This window comes from Tursiops truncatus, chromosome 10, assembly GCF_011762595.2.
Source record: "Tursiops truncatus isolate mTurTru1 chromosome 10, mTurTru1.mat.Y, whole genome shotgun sequence".
Classification (NCBI taxonomy): domain Eukaryota; kingdom Metazoa; phylum Chordata; class Mammalia; order Artiodactyla; family Delphinidae; genus Tursiops; species Tursiops truncatus.
The window spans coordinates 25,323,871-25,343,131 of NC_047043.1; the positions used below are offsets into that span (position 1 = coordinate 25,323,871).

General features: G+C 39.9%; 1 protein-coding gene across 1 annotated transcript in view; it reads left to right on the forward strand.

The window, feature by feature from the left end:
• The window catches only part of PKHD1 (PKHD1 ciliary IPT domain containing fibrocystin/polyductin), a 424,868-nt gene that overhangs the window by 304,898 nt on the left and 100,709 nt on the right, over nucleotides 1-19,261 (forward strand). The window contains exons 55-59 of the mRNA XM_033864110.1: nucleotides 10,814-10,968; nucleotides 12,322-12,474; nucleotides 14,272-15,150; nucleotides 15,853-16,021; nucleotides 17,658-17,815. Of these exons, the coding sequence (XP_033720001.1) occupies nucleotides 10,814-10,968; nucleotides 12,322-12,474; nucleotides 14,272-15,150; nucleotides 15,853-16,021; nucleotides 17,658-17,815 (1,514 nt within the window). The remainder of the gene's footprint in view (nucleotides 1-10,813; nucleotides 10,969-12,321; nucleotides 12,475-14,271; nucleotides 15,151-15,852; nucleotides 16,022-17,657; nucleotides 17,816-19,261) is intronic.

A 19,261-nucleotide genomic window follows, 5' to 3' on the forward strand; every position in this document is an offset into this window, starting at 1 on the left:
TACGACCCAGCAATCCCACAACTAGGCATATACCCTGAGAAAACCATAATTCAAAAAGAGTCATGTACCAAAATGTTCACTGCAGCTCTATTTACAATAGCCAGGACATGGAAGCAGTGTAAGTGTCCATCAACAGATGAATGGATAAAGAAGATGTGGCACATATATACAATGGAATATTACTCAGACATTAAAAAAAAAGAAATTGAGTTATTTGTAGTGAGGTGGATGGACCTAGAGTCTATCATACAGAATGAAGTAAGTCAGAAAGAGAAAAACAAATACTGTATGCTAACACACATATATGGAATCTAAAAAAAAAAAAAAAGGTCATGAAGAACCTAGGGGCAAAACGGGAATAAAGACACAGACCTACTAGAGAATGGACTTGAGGATATGGGGAGGGGGAAGGGTAAGCTGGGACAAAGTGAGAGAGTGACATGGACATATACACTACCAAACATAAAATAGATAGCTCGTGGGAAGCAGCCGCATAGCACAGGGAGATCAGCTCGGTGCTTTGTGACCACCTGGAGGGGTGGTATAGGGAGGGTGAGACGGAGGGAGACACAGAGGGAAGAGATATGGGGACATATGTATATGTATAACTGATTCACTTTGTTATAAAGCAGAAACTAACACACCATTGTAAAGCAATTATACTCCAGTAAAGATGTTAAAAAGAAAAGAAGAAGGAAATAAATAGGGTGGTATGATCCAAGATAGCTGGGGGTGGGGGTATCAGGTGTACTCTTTTATATTGAATGGACAAGGAAGATCCTTCTGGAGAAGGGAAATTTAAGCTGAGATATGAATGGTAAGAGGGATCCTCCTGTTTGGTGAGAATGGACAAGAGTTCTCAGTGAAGGACGGACATCCAGCTGTGTCTCTGAGGTGGCCTTTGGGGCTCGGGGAACAGAAAGGTGGTCTCTCTAGCTGGACCAGAGTGAGCAGTAGGTAGAGTTGCATGACACGACAGATGCCAAGTCACATGGTACCTTGTTAGGTGTGAGAGGTCAAAGGGAAACTACTGAAAGGTTTTATGCAGGGGAATTGGTGGAGTCTGATATAGGTTTTGAAAATCACTCTGGCTGCTATGTAGATGATGGATCATGGAGACAAGAGCAGAAGCTGGGGTATCAGGAGGTCAGTCGAGGTCAAAAATCATAATGGCTAAGAGTAGAGGGAGTGGAGATCGAGAGAAGAAATGATGCTGTCTGGACTTGCTCATGAATTGAATGTTGAGGTGAGGGAAGTCCTTCAGGTTTTTGATTGACCAACCTGGTGGGTGGTGGAAGCACGCACTGAGATGGAGAGACTGGGAGAGGAACAAGCTTGTCAGGGTGGACAATAGTAGGGATGTGCTGAGTTGGAGACACCAAGTAGAGATGTGAAGAAGGCAATTTAACACATAACTTAGGGCTCACGGAGACAGTGACAGGGAGTCATCCTGGAAGTGAATGATGTTATTGATAAGAAGACTATCAATGGGTAGAGGAGAAAACTGGAGCCTGGAAATGAGATTGGGGCCAGTCTTATTTTTTAGAAGTTGATAGAGGAGGACCCGGCACAGGTGATTGAGAAACAGAGACGCAAGAGGTGATTCTGTGCTGGGAGAAAGAATGGAGAACACGAGGGACTTGAAAGAATGCCAGGATGGCTGACAAAGAGAACAGACCAAGCCATGATGTTAGGATTCCAAGGGGTAGTTACGGGTCAGGGCCATATTCATTGGTGATGTCAAGAATTTTTGTGTTTGGCCTCCTGAACATTGTGCAGCTGTTTTAGGTTTCTAAGGGGATAGTATGGGTGGGAGGTAGCACTGATAATCACATTTTTATATCTTAAAAAAATATTTCTAGCTATAATGCAGACTATAAGAGGAGTCAAAAATGGATCTAGGGATATCACTTAGGAGGTGCAAGCAAGAGATAGTGTAACTTGTGGTTAGGAGCTGAAGTGGCAATGGAGAGAAGTGGGCAGATGTACAGACAGGACATAGAATCTCTTGGATGAATCGGGCGTGAGGTGCTTTCTTGGTTCTGGTTTACGTAGATGGATGGTGGCACCATTCACTAGAGGAGGACTAAACTTTGGGGAAATGATTATGAGCTCAGATTTGGTCATGTTGAGTTTGAAGTGCTTTTCTGATCCCCTAAAGGATTTGTGAGGGAGGCATTTCCAACAGGGATCAATAAGAATCTTTCATCATTATCAGGTTAGCAAGTTGGAATTTGGCAGGAGCCATATGAATGGATTTTTCTTATAAGAATGTGTTAAAAACCTCATTCAGAATCTGAGCTACAGGCTATTTTGAAAGAAACTCAATTTTATTAATTAAAATTAGCGATAGTAATTAACTAGCTGCCACTTACTGAGTTCTTATCATGTGGGCTCACTCTGTGTCAGGCATCTACCAAGCATTTTATATACACGATCTCACTTAAATCTCTGAGTGCTATAAGTTAGGTATTATTATCTTCATTTTACAGATATAAAAACTGAGGCTGGAGAAGGTAAGTAAAATTTCCAAGGTCATAAAGCTAGAATTCCTGAGGCTGAATTTTTACCACAGTTGGTCTGATTCCATTGTTTGTGTTCTACATACTGCAAATATTAAAAACAAAATCATATTAAAACCAAAATTATTTAGTATCAGTCCTGATGAGGAGTACTTTAATGAGTTTATATGAATGATATGTAATTATCACAGTGTATTCATTTTATGGATAATTTCTTTTTTTAACCTTTTAAAAATTTGTAACATAATTTAAGACTCACAAGAAGTTGCAAAAATAGTACAGAGTTCCCATGTACCCTTGACTTGGCACTCCCTGGTGGTATCTTACATAACCATAGACTTTATCAAATCCAGCAAGTTGATATTAGTACAGTGTTAACCGAACTACAGACCTTATTCAAACTGTTTCTTTAAACATTGATCTACAATCTTTCTTCCATCAAAAGCCAGTTTAGTAAGTCTTTCTAATATACTGTTATGGGGACAGATTTTACTTGGACCCCTTTATGAACTTTCACCAAGAATTCTTTCTACCAGAATTGTAGATCTGAATTTATTTGCATATAATGTATTTATTTTATGAAGGATGTTACAGTGAAATCTTCAGAGGAAAATTTTCATTCTATAAACTTAGACTTTATAAACTTTAACTTTATAAACTTAGGCTCATTTCTTACACTACCAACCAACGTAAGCTTAGCCAGATATTTGAAAAAAAAATTAAGTTTCTTTTGTTACATATTATTATATCAATTTCTCTCTAAATTAAATTACTCCTTGCTGTTGCTTGCTTCAGTTGACTTTTGGGGAGACTGATGAATAAAAATGTTGGATTTTTGGATTACAGATAAGTTCAAGGAGGTTATACCTAGATTAAAAGAAATTCATTTTTTTATCCATTACAAGTATGTATGTATCCATTAAGTATATTTTACTGTGGGTCTCTTTAGGGAGGCCATGTGCTCTTTGAAGTTAAGTGGTTACTTGATGAATCCTATGATAAAGTTTTCAGATTTTATCCTGGTCTGGGAAGATTTTAAACAAGACATGGTCCAATTTATGTTTGAATCTGATTTATGCTGTGTGGACAATTGACTGTTGGGAGGACAAAGGTGGAAGCAGAGAGATTAACTGTTAAAACATTGCAATATGTGTCTTTTTGAATTGTGGTTTTCTCTGGGTATATGCCCAGTGGTGGGATTGCTGGGTCATATGGTAGTTCTATTTTTAGTTTTTTAAGGAACCTCCATACTGTTCTCCATAGTGGCTATATCAATTTACATTCCCACCAACAGTGCAAGAGGGTTCCCTTTACTCCACACCCTCTCCAGCAGTTGTTGTTTTTAGATTTTCTGATCATGCCCATTCTAACCCGTGTGAGCTGATACCTCATTGTAGTTTTGATTTGAATTTCTCTAATAATTAGTGATATTGAGCAGCTTTTCATGTGCTTCTTGGCCATCTGTATGTCTTCTTTGGAGAAATGTCTATTTAGGTCTTCTGCCCATTTTTGGATTGGATTGTTTGTTTTTTTAATATTGAGCTGCATGAGCTGTTTATATATTTTGGAGATTAATCCTTTGTCCATTGATTCATTTGCAAATATTTTCTCCCAATCTGAGGGCTGTCTTTTCATCTTGTTTATAGTTTCCTTTGCTGTGCAAAAGCTTTTAAGTTTCATTAGGTCCCATTTGTTTATTTTTGTTTTTATTTCCATTGCTCTAGGAGGTGGGTCAAAAAAGATCTTGCTGTGATTTATGTCAGAGTGCTCTTCCTATGTTTTCCTTTAAGAGTTTTATAGTGTCTGGTCTTACATTTATGTCTTTAATCCATTTTGAGTTTATTTTTGTGTATGGTGTTAGGGAGTGTTCTAATTTCATTCTTCTACATGTAGCTGTCCAGTTTTCCCAGTACCACTTATTGAAGAGACTGTCTTTTCTCCATTGTATATCCTTGCCTCCTTTGTCATAGATTAGTTGACCGTAGGTGCATGGGTTTAGCTCTGGGCTTTCTATCCTGTTCCATTGATCTATATTTCTGTTTTTGTGCCAGTACCATATCGTCTTGATTACTGAAGCTTTGCCAATGTTCATTGCAGCACTATTTACAATAGCCAGGTCATGGAAGCAACCTAAATGCCTATCAACAGACAAATGGATAAAGAAGATGTAGTACATATATACAGTGGAATATTACTCAGCCATTAAAAGGAACAAAATTGGGTCATTTGTAGAGATGTGGATGGACTTAGAGACTGTCATACAGAGTGAAGTAAGTCAGAAGGAGAAAAACAAATATAGTAGATTAACGCATATATGTGGAATCTAGAAAAATGGTACAGATGGAACCAGTTTGCAAGGCAGAAACAGAGACACAGATGTAGAGAACAAATGTATGGACACCAAGGGTGGAAAGCAAGAGGGGATGAATTGGGAGATTGGGATTGACGTATATACACTAATATCTATAAAACAGATAACTAATAAGAACTTGCTATATAAAAAATAAATAAATTAAATTAAATTTTAAAAAAACATTGCAATAACATTGCAGTATTTCAGGTAGACACATGCTGATGGCTTAGATTGGGGTAGGATGATGGAAGAGGAAAGAAGTGGTTAAATAGATGTTGAAGAAGAGCCAACATGATTTGCTGGTGGGCTGGGCAAAAGGGAAGAGTTCAAAGGTCACTGACTTGAACAACTGGGTGAAGAGTGATATAATTTAGTGAGATATAATTTAGTGAGAAGAGGACAACAGGGAAAAGAGTAGGCTTATAGGGAACCTTTCTCAAAGGCTCTCATTTTTTTCTTATCTCTTTTACTTTTTTTTTTTTTTTTTTTGCGGTACGCGGGCCTCTCACTGTTGTGGCCTCTCCCGTTGCGGAGCACAGGCTCCGGACGCACAGGCTCAGTGGCCATGGCTCACGGGCCCAGCCGCTCCACGGCATGTGAGATCTTCCCGGACTGGGGCACGAACCCGTGTCCCCTGCATCGGCTGGTGGACTCTCAACCACTGCGCCACCAGGGAAGCCCTCTCATTTACTTTTTAAAGAAAGTGCGTAAAGCCTTGGCCGGCCTCTTTGTCCTGGTATTTTTCTGTTTCTTATGTGGTTTATTAACTTATTCTGTTATTTATAAGAAAATAACTCTGACCTGAAGAACAAATCATTTCTTGTCTCAACTTTTTCCAGGTCCTAGGCTTTTAATTCTAAGGTTATCATTGATGATATCTATTTTATTATCTACCATATCCAATCAATGGTGGTATTCTACAGATATACTTTGGGTTTTTTCCTGTTCTTTTTCATTATAGTTTATTACAAGATATTGAATGTAGTTCCCTGTGCTATACAGTAAATCCTTGTTGTTTATTTTATATATGGTAGTATGCATCTGTTAATCCCATGTTGCCAATTTATCCCACCCCCCTTCCCCTTTGGTAACCATAAGTTTGTTTTATATGTCTGTTTCTCTTTTGTAAATAAGTTCATTTGTATTATCTTTTAGATTTCACATATAAGTGATATCATATAATATTTGTCTTTCTCTAACTTCACTTAGTATGATAATCTCTAGGCCCATCCATGTTGCTGCAAATGGCATTATTTTGTTATTTTTTTATGGCTGAGTAATAGTCCATTGTGTATACATACCACACCTTCTTTATCCATTCATCTGTCAGTGAACACTTGGGTTGTTTCCATGTCTTGGCTATTGTGAACAGTGCTGCTATGAACATTGGGGTGCATGTATCTTTTCAAATTAGAACTTTTGTCTTTTCTGGATATATGCCTGGGAGTGGGATTGCTGGGTCATATGGTAACTCTATTTTTAGTTTTTAAGGAACCTCCGTGCTATTTTCCACAGTGGCTGCTTTATGGATACATTTGTTTGGAATATTTCTTGTTTGTCTGCTTTCTGCTACATTCTCACTTTGGCGCTTCCACGTGGTTTTCTATAACAGCTTCTGTACTGGCTTACTAAATATTTGATATATGCAATTAGAGGGTCAAAAGTACCCTTGCATCTCCTCTTTACCTTTACACTTCCTACTGATCCTTAAAGATTCCATCACATCTCGTACAAGGCATTCAATCTCCCCTCCAGCACACAATGATTTTCCCACTGTCTGAATCACTATTCCATGTGATTTTCTGATTTATAATTTTAATTTAAATACGCTTCTTAGTGATTGATACTGAACTGCTTCAGGTGTGTATTTCCTGTTCTTCCAAGCAGCTTCTATAGGAGAGGAAAATATTGGTGTTTTTTATTGATTTGGTATATTACTTAGCATCTAGTACACAACAGAACATAAAGAAGAGTTCCAATAAATGCCTGCTATGCTGGATTGATGTATCTTTTCTGGAAATCAGAGCTTGTTGAGCCTGTTGACTCAATGGCATCTTGTCTAATAAATTAGAACCTTGAATTTAATTTCAAAAACTACTCTCATTTTTTGGCTCATTATTCAAACCTCATTATTATACTATAAAAATTTAGTTCAAATGTTAGAACGTAGAGCTGGTGGCCTTATTCATTTATTAGCAGGAATTCAGGATCACTTTTGTAGTCTCCAAAAGAAGATGATTCCTTCTGGTCCAATGAACTAGTGGGTGCTAATCTCAGATTGCCTATTGTCTCCATGCTAGGAAAAGACATGTGAGTTAGGAAGGGAGGAGAGCAATAGATTTCTACAATGAAAATGAGCTTGGACTTTTAGTGCAGGCAGGTTAAAATACTTCTAATTATGCAATTAACTAAATGTGTAATTTTGGGTAAAGTATTCTCTCTGAGTCTCAGTTTCTTTTTCTATAATATGAGAATAATAATGCCTGGTTAATAGAGTAGTTATAAGGATTAAGTAAATTAATGTGGATAAAGAACTTAGCCCGGTTTCTGGCTCCAAGTCAGCCTCACGACGTGGTAGTTATCGTAGTTATTGTATTGTATTGTAAGAATCCTGATTCTTTCAGTCAAAAGTAAAAGTAAAAGCCACCCTTCTTCATCACTTGGGAGATTGCATCAGGCCCTCCCTCCACCTCTCCTGTTTCTATATTTCAACCTCATTTAGTTCTGCTGAAGAGGTTTCCACGTTCTATAGGGTGCACGTGAACCCAGAGCTGTTGGCTCTTCCCAGCTTTACCACCAGGGAGGACATTTCTCTTTCCCCTTAGTTTCAATTCAAAAGTCCAGGTGACTGCAGTTGATAACACTGTACTGTGTAATTTGCTAAGAGAGTAGAACTTAAGTGTTCTCACCCAACAAAAGAAAGGGGTGAATATGTGAGGTGACAGATGTATTAATTCGTTCAATGGGGGAAATCCTTTCACAATGGGTACGTATATCAAATCATCATATTCTACACTTTAAATATCTTACAATTTTAGTTTTCGATTATACCTCATAATGCTGGAAAAGGGGAAGGATTTTGATCAACAAAGACAGGTTGGATCCCTTGCTCACCCTTTGGTAAAAGGCTTGTGAGACTGCAATTCTCAGATCTCACTAGGACCACTTAGTGTGGTGGGTGAGGAGAGCGGTTCTCAGAAGAGATGTGGTGGATTTCCTGGAACAAAGGAGAAAGGAGGTCAGGTAGACAAACAGTTGACACCTACGACAGCTATTCTTGTTGTCACCGTCAGCATCATTACAGGATTCGATTTCTTAAACACCTCACATAGTCCAGTGTGGTCTGAGAGTGTCAGAAGATTTCAACGACAGTTGACAAAAGAAAGTTTAAACTGGAGTTTAAAAAAAAAAAAAGCCTCAGTATTACTAGAGTTCAGAAGTCTATGGCCACTCTTATTCCTTGGAGGAAAACATTTTGGCATCTGGACACTCTGAGACTGTGGTCAAGTGCAGCTATTATCATTAAGACCTCCCCAAAGTTCAGTTAAATTCATTTAAGTTATAGGTGTTTCTATATGAATGGTTTATACACAGTGGTAAAAACTTTTAAATCAAATTTGGAAGTATATTTCTTTTCATTCTTTGTAATTATGTTCTTTTGACCAAAAGTATTATATTTTCCCTATACTAGGTAAAATTTAATGCCAGAATAATGGAAACTGCTGATATTTTCTTTATACTTTTCAAAAGTTATCTTTCAGGAGACTTCTTCAGTGATTATTGTTTCCTCTCTCTTCTCATATGGTTTCTATTTAGGTCCAGTTATGTTGCAAACAACTCTTAATTTTTTTGTTTATTTATTAGTTTTGGTGTGTTTTGCTGAGAACAACGAGCAGGTCTCTCCTCTTCCCTGTAGCTATAGGATTCTTATTAGTATTAGTCAGATACATGAAATAGAGCTGGGATTCAAATCCTTAAGCTGGGATTCAAATCCTTAAGCTAGGATTTTTTTTTTTTTTTTTTGCGGTACACAGGCCTCTCACTGTTCTGGCGTCTCCCGTTGCGGAGCACAGGCTCCGGACGCGCAGGTTCAGCGGCCATGGCTCACAGGCCCAGCTGCTCCGCGGCATGTGGGATCTCCCCGGACCGGGGCACGAACCCGTGTCCCCTGCATCGGCAGGCGGACTCCCAACCACTGCGCCACCAGGGAAACCCAAGCTAGGATTTCTTGAAACGGTTGAAGGGCAACCATAAGAGTCAACGACTGCAAATAGGAAGAGTGGATATTGGAATTTAAGGAATACTGAATACTGATACTTGAGTAGCAAAACTTTTTAGTCTATTGATATGAGGATCAAAATTTTCTCAAGTTACCACTGTTGCTGTGTGGACATAGGGTCATGCTCCCTTGCCATCTGTGTATGTCCTTATGAGATATAGAATCTCAAGGCTTCAGGAGTATAGAGGAGAGAGAAATGTTTATGAATCTGTAAAGTTTGGGAAGTCTTCATGAAAAAGGTTGACTTAAGTTCATTTATGTTTTTAATATAAAGTTTGGGAGAATAATTTCAATAATTCCTTTTTCTCTTTTCTAGGATATAATAGCAAATCAGCAAATCCTGTCTTACAAAGACTCTAAATTCTTTAATTAAAATTGCAACCATCCACAATTGTCTTTTTTTCTCTCTTTTTTACTCTCTCTTATTCTCTGTCTAACCTCAGGCACAGAGATTTAAATTAATTACAATCTTTGGTTCATAACAGATTCATATCATTGGCCCAAGAATGACCCCCTTTAATTTCTTTCTTTCTTTTTTGGTGTTAATATTATGTACAAAACATCTGTGAATTCCCCACTCACACAATAGACTCTTTAAGGGTGTCTGCTAGTCAAAATCTAAGTTGTCATTTTTTAACACAAAGGCCATATGTTTTATTTACCATTATGTCTCTAGCACCTACGATAGTGTCTGGTGCATACTGTTGCTTAGAGCGGACAATATATATTGCTCGGTTGAATGGCCTTCACGTGGACCTGCTGCCTGGATGAACCTTTACTGGTAGAGGAGACTCTATTGTCAACACTTGCTAAAGTGTGGACATTAGCAAAAGAGGCAGGCCATTAATATAAACGTACGCTGTTGAAGTTGGTAATGACTGTAAATGGAGAATAAAGCAAATATATTCACTGGAAAAGCTAGGCAGCAGGGAATGATTGAACAAAAACTTTATTAAATGTGAGTTAAAAAAACAAAAGTGAACAAAACCCTTATTACATATTGTGATGAAAGCACAATGCTTGGAACTTAGCACCCTCAGGGAATGCATACCTTTGTCCCCACAATAACAGAGAGATGGGGAAGGGAAGCTCAAAATATCGTCACTTTTCAAATGAAGATATGAAACTCAAAAGAGTTATGTGACCTCTCAAGGTCACACAGCTACTAAGTGGAACCTCTGGGATTCACACTGTTTCTGCTTGACCGCGAAGGTATGAGCCTTAATGCATGATGATTAATTGTCTGAAAATGGTATTAGAGGTCTTCAGAAAATTTGAGAAAAGATCCCTTCTGAAATACCTTTATTATTCAAACTGTTTCCCAATTGAGGAAGACGATTTCCATTTTAGGAAACCATATGTAGACGGCATATACTAAACTCTGGAACTTTTACCCTTTCTTGTTGCTTTGTCTGGTACTTCATGGCCACAGAATATCTTTGTTAACCCTGTATTGTATACATATCAGCCAGAAGATGAACTCCATTGGCATTAATTTTTTTGCAAAGACCTTTTTTCTCTGTCTTGACTTGATATTTCTACTTTACTCTCCCTGGTGGGAATTGTTGTCTGCAGTGGATTTCCTCTTCTCCCTGGAGTTTAGTAGGTCATCTGTGTTGTACTGCCAGTGTACCTGATTCCATCTTTATGCTGTTACAGAATTATAGTAGAGAACACAGTGGATTGGCGACCCCAAGACAAGATTGTCCTTAGTTCCTCTTCATATGAACCTCACGAAGCAGAGGTCCTCACTGTGAAAGAAGTCAGGGGCCACCATGTTAGCATCCGTGAACGGCTCAGACACCGGCACGTCGGTAAGGCTTTGGTTTGTTAGTTAAGGGAAGTGAATGAGCCAAGAAAAACGTGTTCAGCAACCTGCCTTGGGACCTTGGATCTGATCGGCGTTCAGAGGGGATGGATAATATTTTACTGCTGCCCTAGGCTCATCCTTAGAAGGCTTTATCTCCATCCCTTCATTAATTTTATTGCCTAATTAAAAAAAATCTTTGATGTGAGGGAATTTTTAAACTTTTTATTTATAATGGCAAGCCTAGAAGCAAGCAGAAGGGTTAAGAACCTTGTTCAAGGTCACCGGGTATTTTCATGGCTGAGCCAGAATAAATCTCATGGGAGATGAGTTTCCAGTTCATTTCCTGGCATACTGAATCACACAGCCACTTAGAATGTGGTAGTCATTGTAAATAATGACTCCTTTTTCCATACTTAGGAATGTGTCCTTCCTGACATGAAGTTCATTGTATCAATTGACTACTACTACTGCCCCAAAATATAAATAAATAAATAAAAACCAAATACCTTTTTCTTGAAAAAAAAAGTACTGAATATTTTAATACAGTATACACACTTAAAATATATTGCATTATAAATAATAACCATATTTCCCGCTTCAGCCTAATAAATAAATTTAACCCAGGAAATAAAGCTAATAAGTGAAAAACATGGACATAAAGGGATTAGGGGATATCTTTCTTGTCTCTGATATGTGAGAGGGAAATACATGCTTTCAGCAGGACTGTATCTAAAGCTATTTCTAAATCATGGCTTTAAGGATGATTTTGTTTCTAAAGAGTGGCGGGGAAAAGAGACATCGTTAGCAATCCTTGCCTATAATACACAACGTACAATGCAAAGTGGGGTGGGCAGTGGAACAAACCAGCAAGACTGGGGAGGCTCTTTCTGGGAGTGACGAGTTCCAGACCCGCCAGGAGAGGGCGTTGCCGCTGCTGCTTCAGTCCTATCACTGCCTCAGTGGATCTGCGATTCCTCACTCTCTCAAAGAGGTTCAGGAACAATGCACAACCAAAGGCGGGAATCTCACACTGAGGAATTGAAGGAAGGAGGCCGGGGACCCCACTAATTGAACCGGTCTTCCCTGACATCCCTGTCCCGCTACCCATAGTGATTGAGGACAAATGAATTCTTGCTCAAACACGCTCACTCTGATCCCAATGAGAGACCAGTGAACGGGCTTTTCATTTCTCAGCCGACGTTTGTGGAGGACGCCCGAGGAAAAGCAGACCTTAATGTTGGGAGGACTTCCGCGGGGAAAGGAGTGTTTTCATTTGTCAGGTTCGCTGGGTCCCCAGCTGGCGATCTCCGAAATAGGTTTTAAAAATTTTTTCCTTTCCCAACTCCCGTTGCCCCAGGAAGTGTCCACGTCATGGAGGATGGCCGACACATTCGTTTGGCTTCAGAGGTTGGACTTCTGACCCGAAACATACAAATCCAGGGTGATACATCATGCGGGGGGAGACTACTTGTGGGGTCCTTCAGGAAGTCCAGCGTGGAAGAATTTTCAGGTAACTGAAATTTTAAGTTACTAAGCACTACCAATTGGAGGCTATGCATCTGGGACACTCAGAAATTCCAACGGTGGGAATTTTCATTTATAAAACAAAATATTTGAAATAGATGCTTCTCTGTGCTCTGAGAAGCTATGCATTTTCAGTACTAATCTGTGCTTAATTATCAGTGTGATGTTAAAATAATATACTAGCTATCAGCACACAGGCACATTTTTACCTCAAAAAAAAAAAAACTTCAGCAGATGTGAAATTTCCTCTGCTTTGAAATTATAGATGATTTAATGACCAATTGAATTTTATCTCTTTCCTGAATTTCTATTACTCTTTCCCAGTAGCATGCTCTATTTGATGGCAGGCCTCATCTCATGCTATAAATTAATAGTGTAAATTTAAATAAGAATGATTTCCATATTCTAGACTGCTTTAGGGATCAGTTAAATTTCTCTCATTTCTTTCAAGCTTTAGCTCTTCTGGAATGCTGCAAAGTTATTTGATTAGTACCTTTTTCTTAAACTTAGGTTCCTTAAAATTGATTCCCAAGTTGTTTCCTAGTCAAATAAAGCCCCATCTCAGAAAGTCACTGCGTACACGAATGTAATAAAGGCTCTGAGAAAGCCTGGAGCAAAGGACCTAACGGTTTCCCAAGTATATTGAGCACGGAACACTTTTTGTGGGTATATCTGCTTTACCAGTATAGTAAAGAGCAATGTTTGAATCTTAAAACAAAAGTTCGAGGGCTTCCCTGGTGGCGCAGTGGTTGAGGGCCCGCCTGCCAATGCAGGGGACGCGGGTTCGTGCCCCGGTCCGGGAAGATCCCACATGCCGCGGAGCGGCTGGGCCCGTGGGCCATGGCCGCTGAGCCTGTGCGTCCGAAGTTCGCGATTTCTGGTTCCTAGAACAAGCTCTCTCTCCATAAGCTCCAGCTCCGTCAGTTCTCAACAGAAGTGATTTTGCTCTTCCCTCCTGGCCAAAGGACATTTGACAATATCTGGAGCCATTTTTGCTTGTCACAGCTTTGGTGGAGCTTCTGGCATATAGCGAGTAGTTGCTCAACATTCTATAAGGCACAGGACAGCCTCCCACAAGAAAGGATTATCTGGTCCAAAATGTCAGTCATGTTGAGGTGGAGGAACCCTGCTCTGGAAGGCTAGACAAAGGCTGAATCCTGGTTGTGGTTGTGTAAAACCAAAACTACCCTGCAGTTTATGAAGACAGAGAATTAGGGAGGGAGCGCAAGACAGGGCCCCTTTCCACGGTAACTGCAGTCCAGGCTGGAACCTCATCACCAGAGCAGGACAGAAGGCCGATTCTTACAGCTGAGCACCAAAGCCAGAGCCCAACCACCAGCAATGCTGGCTCAGTCCTGAGCCTCTGGGTTGCTGGTCAGGGCTCTTAAATCATCCCTGGGGAAGGGAAAGAGAATCTGTATTCGATGCTTCTTATGGACTAGGAACCACGATGATTTCCATGCCTACTTTGTTTCATTTAATCCTAATATCTATGTGAGAAAGACATTTTATCCTCGCGGTACGCGGGCCTCTCACTGTTGTGGCCTCTCCCGTTGCGGAGCACAGGCTCCGGACGCGCAGGCTCCGGACGCGCAGGCTCAGCAGCCATGGATCACGGGCCCAGCCGCTCCGCGGCATATGGGATCTTCCCAGACCAGGGCACGAACCCGTGTCCCCTGCATCGGCAGGCGAACTCTCAACCACTGCGTCACCAGGGAAGCCCCATCCTTCTGCCTTTTGTAGGGAAGAAGCAAGTACCTGATGACATGCATTTTGCTTGCAGGTATCCTTCAACTTTTCAATGTGGAAATTCAGAACTTTGGCTCACCACTGTATTCCTCCATCGAGCTCACTGATACGTCGGCAGGATCCTGGATAATATCTTGTACTCTGCACCAAAGCTGTGGTGGGGGCATTCGTGCAGCTGCCAGTCAGGGGATCGTTTTAAATGACAATGTAGTGTTCAGCACAGCTGGCCATGGCATTGATTTGGAGGGTCAGGACTATTCTCTCTCTAATAACCTTGTGGTTCTGATGACACAGTCAGCCTGGTCTCCCATTTGGGTGGCAGGAATCAAAGTGAATCAGGCAAAGGACATCCATCTCCATGGCAACGTTGTGGCAGGATCCGAGAGACTTGGCTTTCACATCCGAGGCTACAGGTGCTCCTCTCCTGAAGCCCTTTGGTCTGACAACGTGGCCCACTCAAGTCTTCACGGCCTTCATCTCTATAAGGAGACTGGACTTGACAACTGTACCAGTATCTCTGGCTTCTTGGCTTTCAAGAACTTTGACTACGGTGCCATGCTCCATGTGGAGCATGGCATGGAAATAGAGAACCTCACTCTGGTCGACAATACTATTGGCCTTTTGGCAGTAGTTTATGTGTCTTCTGCCCCACAGTGTTATAGTGAAAATCTACAGATTGTGGTTAGGAATTCAGTCATCGTGGCCACTAGCTCATCTTTTGACTGCATTCAGGATAGAGTTAAGCCTCGTTCTGCCAACGTGACATCACCTGATCGAGCTCCTTCCAATCCCAGAGGGGGTCGAGTTGGTATTTTGTGGCCTGTATTCACCTCGGAACCAAATCGGTGGCCTCAGGAGCCATGGCACAAAGTGAGGAGTGGCCATTTAATTTCAGGCATCATGAAACTTCAAGGTGGGATGTTTGGGTTTCCAAGCAATGTAGTGTCATACATCTGTGCATAGAAGCTTTAACAGCATTTTGAAATTATATCAACAAAAGCGTACAGTGTCGTCTGGTGCTTGCTGTCCAATTGACCATCTACTGGGCATTGATAACCACAATGGTAGTTTATAATGACAGTGAGTGATTTCTTTAAAAAGTCACCGCTCTATACTTGTTGAAGAGCTTTCCCAGGGAAATATTTCATTTGATTATATGCCTAACCTCTTAGGTACGTGTTACTTTTCCTGTCACACAGAGGAGGAAATTGATACGTGGAAATAGTGCCTCAGTGAAGTTGTCAAGTAGTTGGTGGGGCAGCCAGGATTTAATCCAATTATACTACAACCTACGCAGAGAATCTTCTGTCAGCTCTCTTTTGTACTATTGTACTCACTCCTCACTGGATTTTGATCAAACCTTTGATGGAAAGTATTGCTCTTAAGATGTCAATGTGTTGGAATGCTCTTCTACTTTGTATACAATGTCCATGTCTTCAAGAATTAAAGATATTTTAAGTCAAGATTTATGTAAACTCCTGGAACTACCCTGGACAGTAGCTTAAACTTAGTCCTGGACATACATTAGTATAAGAATATTTAGTTGCATAGTCTGTATTTGTGGTTGGTAGTTTACATGATATAATGTTGTAATACCGTAAACATTTTTTTTCAGATGTGACCTTTTCTGGTTTTGTGAAGAGTTGCTATAGCGATGATCTAGATGTCTGCATTCTGTCCAGTGCAGAGAACACGGGGATCGTGCCTCTAATAACGGCAGAGAGGACCAGGATGCTAAAGATCAAAGATAAAAACAAGTTCTACTTTCCTCCTCTACAAACCAGGTACCGGTTTTGGTATTTATAGTAAGCCATATTTATGAAGGGTTTGGTAATTCTCCAAATACCTCAACATGTTTTTTAAACAAGGATAAAATCATCAATGGGAATAGAAATAAGTCCTTCTAGAAAAATATGGTAGATTGATTGGTCCCAATTCTTTACCCTCCTATATTTGTGCCCTTTGAGATACAATTTTTGCAGTCTCTCTCACTGAAGAGAAAGAGACTGTTTCTCTCTTCCTTGAATCTGGAATCCACCACGTGATGTCCTCTGGCAGACAAAAGCGGCAGAAGTGATGGATTGCAAGTTTTATTGATATTGTTTAATGGTTTCATCTTTATTAGAGGTACTTCTTTGGGATGTTTTCTAAATCAATGGAAAAAATTGACCCTGATTCTTGAACCTTCCATGGAGTATGGTGTCACTAGTTTTCAGCAGGAGGCTTGGGTGTCCTTGTGCAGGCACTGGTGGGGAAGGAGACCATGTCTGCTGTTAGGAATCCCTAGAATGAACCATATGGCTTAGACAGATATTTGCTCTCAGACCAGGCGTAACTACTGTTCTTGAACATATGATCTGAGAGTTTTATTCAAGAATCTGAAAACTAGACAAGGAATTTTTTTTTGTTTTTTTTTTTTTTTGCTGTAAGAGGGAGTGGGAAAGTCAGAGCAGGGAAAATAGGTTATTTTTACTTTCCTATAACATTGGGAAAACTTCTTTAGTTGGAATAAAAGAATCAGGAAAAGCACCCTAATTAGAAAGTTTATATGTTTGGCCCAACACCAATCTCTTTTTGATGCCCATCCCTGAACCGTTTTTGGAACCTAAACATTATTAGGTATACAATTTGTGTTATTCTGTCATTTTTTTCTACTGTCCAATCTTCTTTATGTTCAACTCTTACCTATGGGATGAAATAGTTATAAAGCTAAACGATATTAGCATTTGATTATTTGTACTATTAATACCTGACACATGGTTGGCATGCAATAAATATTTAATATTATTACTAATGGTACCTAAAAATGTTAGATGAGAGGAAATAAAATAAATTCTCTATAATTCAGTGTTATAATTGAATAATAATAACTTATTTATTTATAACCAATAACTTCTTTATATACCCTGCTTGACTCTAAATTCTGATGCCTATGTTTATCACCATTGTATTCCCCAACGTACAAGTAGTAGGTTTTCAATAGATATTTATTGCATGAGACCATCTTTTTTTACATTGTTTTTATACAGTACAAGTATAATTGATATTTATAATGATAATCTTAAAATACTGCAAGGCCCCAAAGTTCCATTGCATTGGAACATTGCATTGATCACATCATGTTTAATAAATATTATTAGTTAGGGGCATTTTATTGTATCTTAGAAAATTAGTGATTTATGTAAAGATTATATAACTCGATATCCAGAATATTCGGTTAATAAGAATTGTCTTTTTCCCTTGACCATATAACTGGGAAATAACATTTTCTATAGAGTGTTATTTCATATCTAGGTAACACGTTAGTAATAATAAAATTTTATTGAATTTATTTTTCATAACGTCAGCACTACCAATATATGTTTCCTTTTGGTGGCTTATCATGGAAATGAGAGAGTTGCTTTCTATCTATCTTCCCAGGAAAGATTTAGGAATACTGGTCTGCTCTGAATCTGACTGTGAAAGTCCTAGAAAATATCTCTTTAAGGATCTGGATGGGAGAGCTCTGGGTCTGCCTCCACCAGTTTCTGTATTTCCTAAAATTGAAGCAGAATGGACTGGATCCTTCTTCAACACAGGTCAGTTCTATCTGAACTCAATGTCTCCAGTAGAGGGAACAAGCATGGGACGGAGCTGGTTTGGCTGTGTGGTCCAGTGGGAACAACATATCCTGGAGAGGAACTGAACAATAGAGTTGGCGTCTGTGCCAGTAAGCTGTTCAACTCACCTCTATCTCAGGAATGTTGGATGCTTAAGGGATGTCACAATAGCACTGTTTTGCCCTCCATGAGATTGCCTGTGGTCCATGTCAAAGGTACAGACTCCCAACACCACCTGTGCACAGGTGAAGAGAATGGTCCTCTCACTAGGTTGGTCTCTTGGGCCTGAAGCAGCACTCTCTGTGCTCAGCGTTTCGCAGTGTCTGCCTTGGAAGCAGTTCCTCTGGATTCTGAATCCTTCTCTTCCACCAGAGCTAAATGCCCTCACTCTGGATAGGGTGGTAGACTAGATGGCATGCCTTCTTTTTGCCTTCCTTTTCTCCATCTTCTAATTGTCCCTGGGGGCTATGATCAAAATCCCTTCTTATTCTTCTTGCTTTTACAAGCCCATCGGGCTATCAGTTTTTATAACTGGACCCCTGGAGAGATCATCGTCTTTCTGCTTCTACAAACAACGTAACTCTGAGTTTACATTTTTGTTCAGGTGGAAACTGCTGCAGGTACATCCCAACTTTCTTCCTACTTCATTGGATGACTCTTTTCAGACTTCTTTTCTAGTCTCCCTTTCTCTTTTGAAGTTTTGAATATTCCAGGACTATCTTTTCTTCCTATCTTGCTCCTAAGTCCAAAGTTGAAATACCATTTACTGCTGATGGATTTATATCTCCAGCCCAGACTCCACCCTGAACTGTAGTCTGTTATAACCAAATGACTCCACTGGGAGGTATAATTCGCATCTCAGACTCAATATGCCCCATGTGGGGACTCCTGGAGACGTGACCCACAGTTGTCCCAGCTAAGCCATGCAGAAGCTAAAATATTGACACTTCAAAACCTTACTCTTCATTGGCCGAGGGATGCTCCTGGGTACACTAACTCTCCAGCCCTTTGGCTTTCCCTGAACAGGCCAATCATGCTCTTTCCCAAGGCCAGGAAAAACGTTTCCTGGAAGGTTTCCTTCTGAGGAAGGAAAAACCTTCCTCAGAAAGGAGTGGTAGGTTTTTGTAGCAGCCATCTTTGGTATGTGAAGGTGAATGCCAGGAAGATATGGGGTGACATTGAAAATGTCTCTTGCAAACAGGAACTCTAAAATGTCCATCAAATACTCCAGGTGTGAATAATAATATTCTTTCAATGAATTCTTAGGTGGTGCTTACCATGTGGTATAAATATACTGTTTAGGCACAAGCATATTTGCTCCTGGTTGAAAAGCTGTATATTTTATTTTTTCACCACTCTTTGTCTTGGTTATGAAACATGATTCAATGGTAAAACTCTGATAGGTATTACAATATTACATGCTAC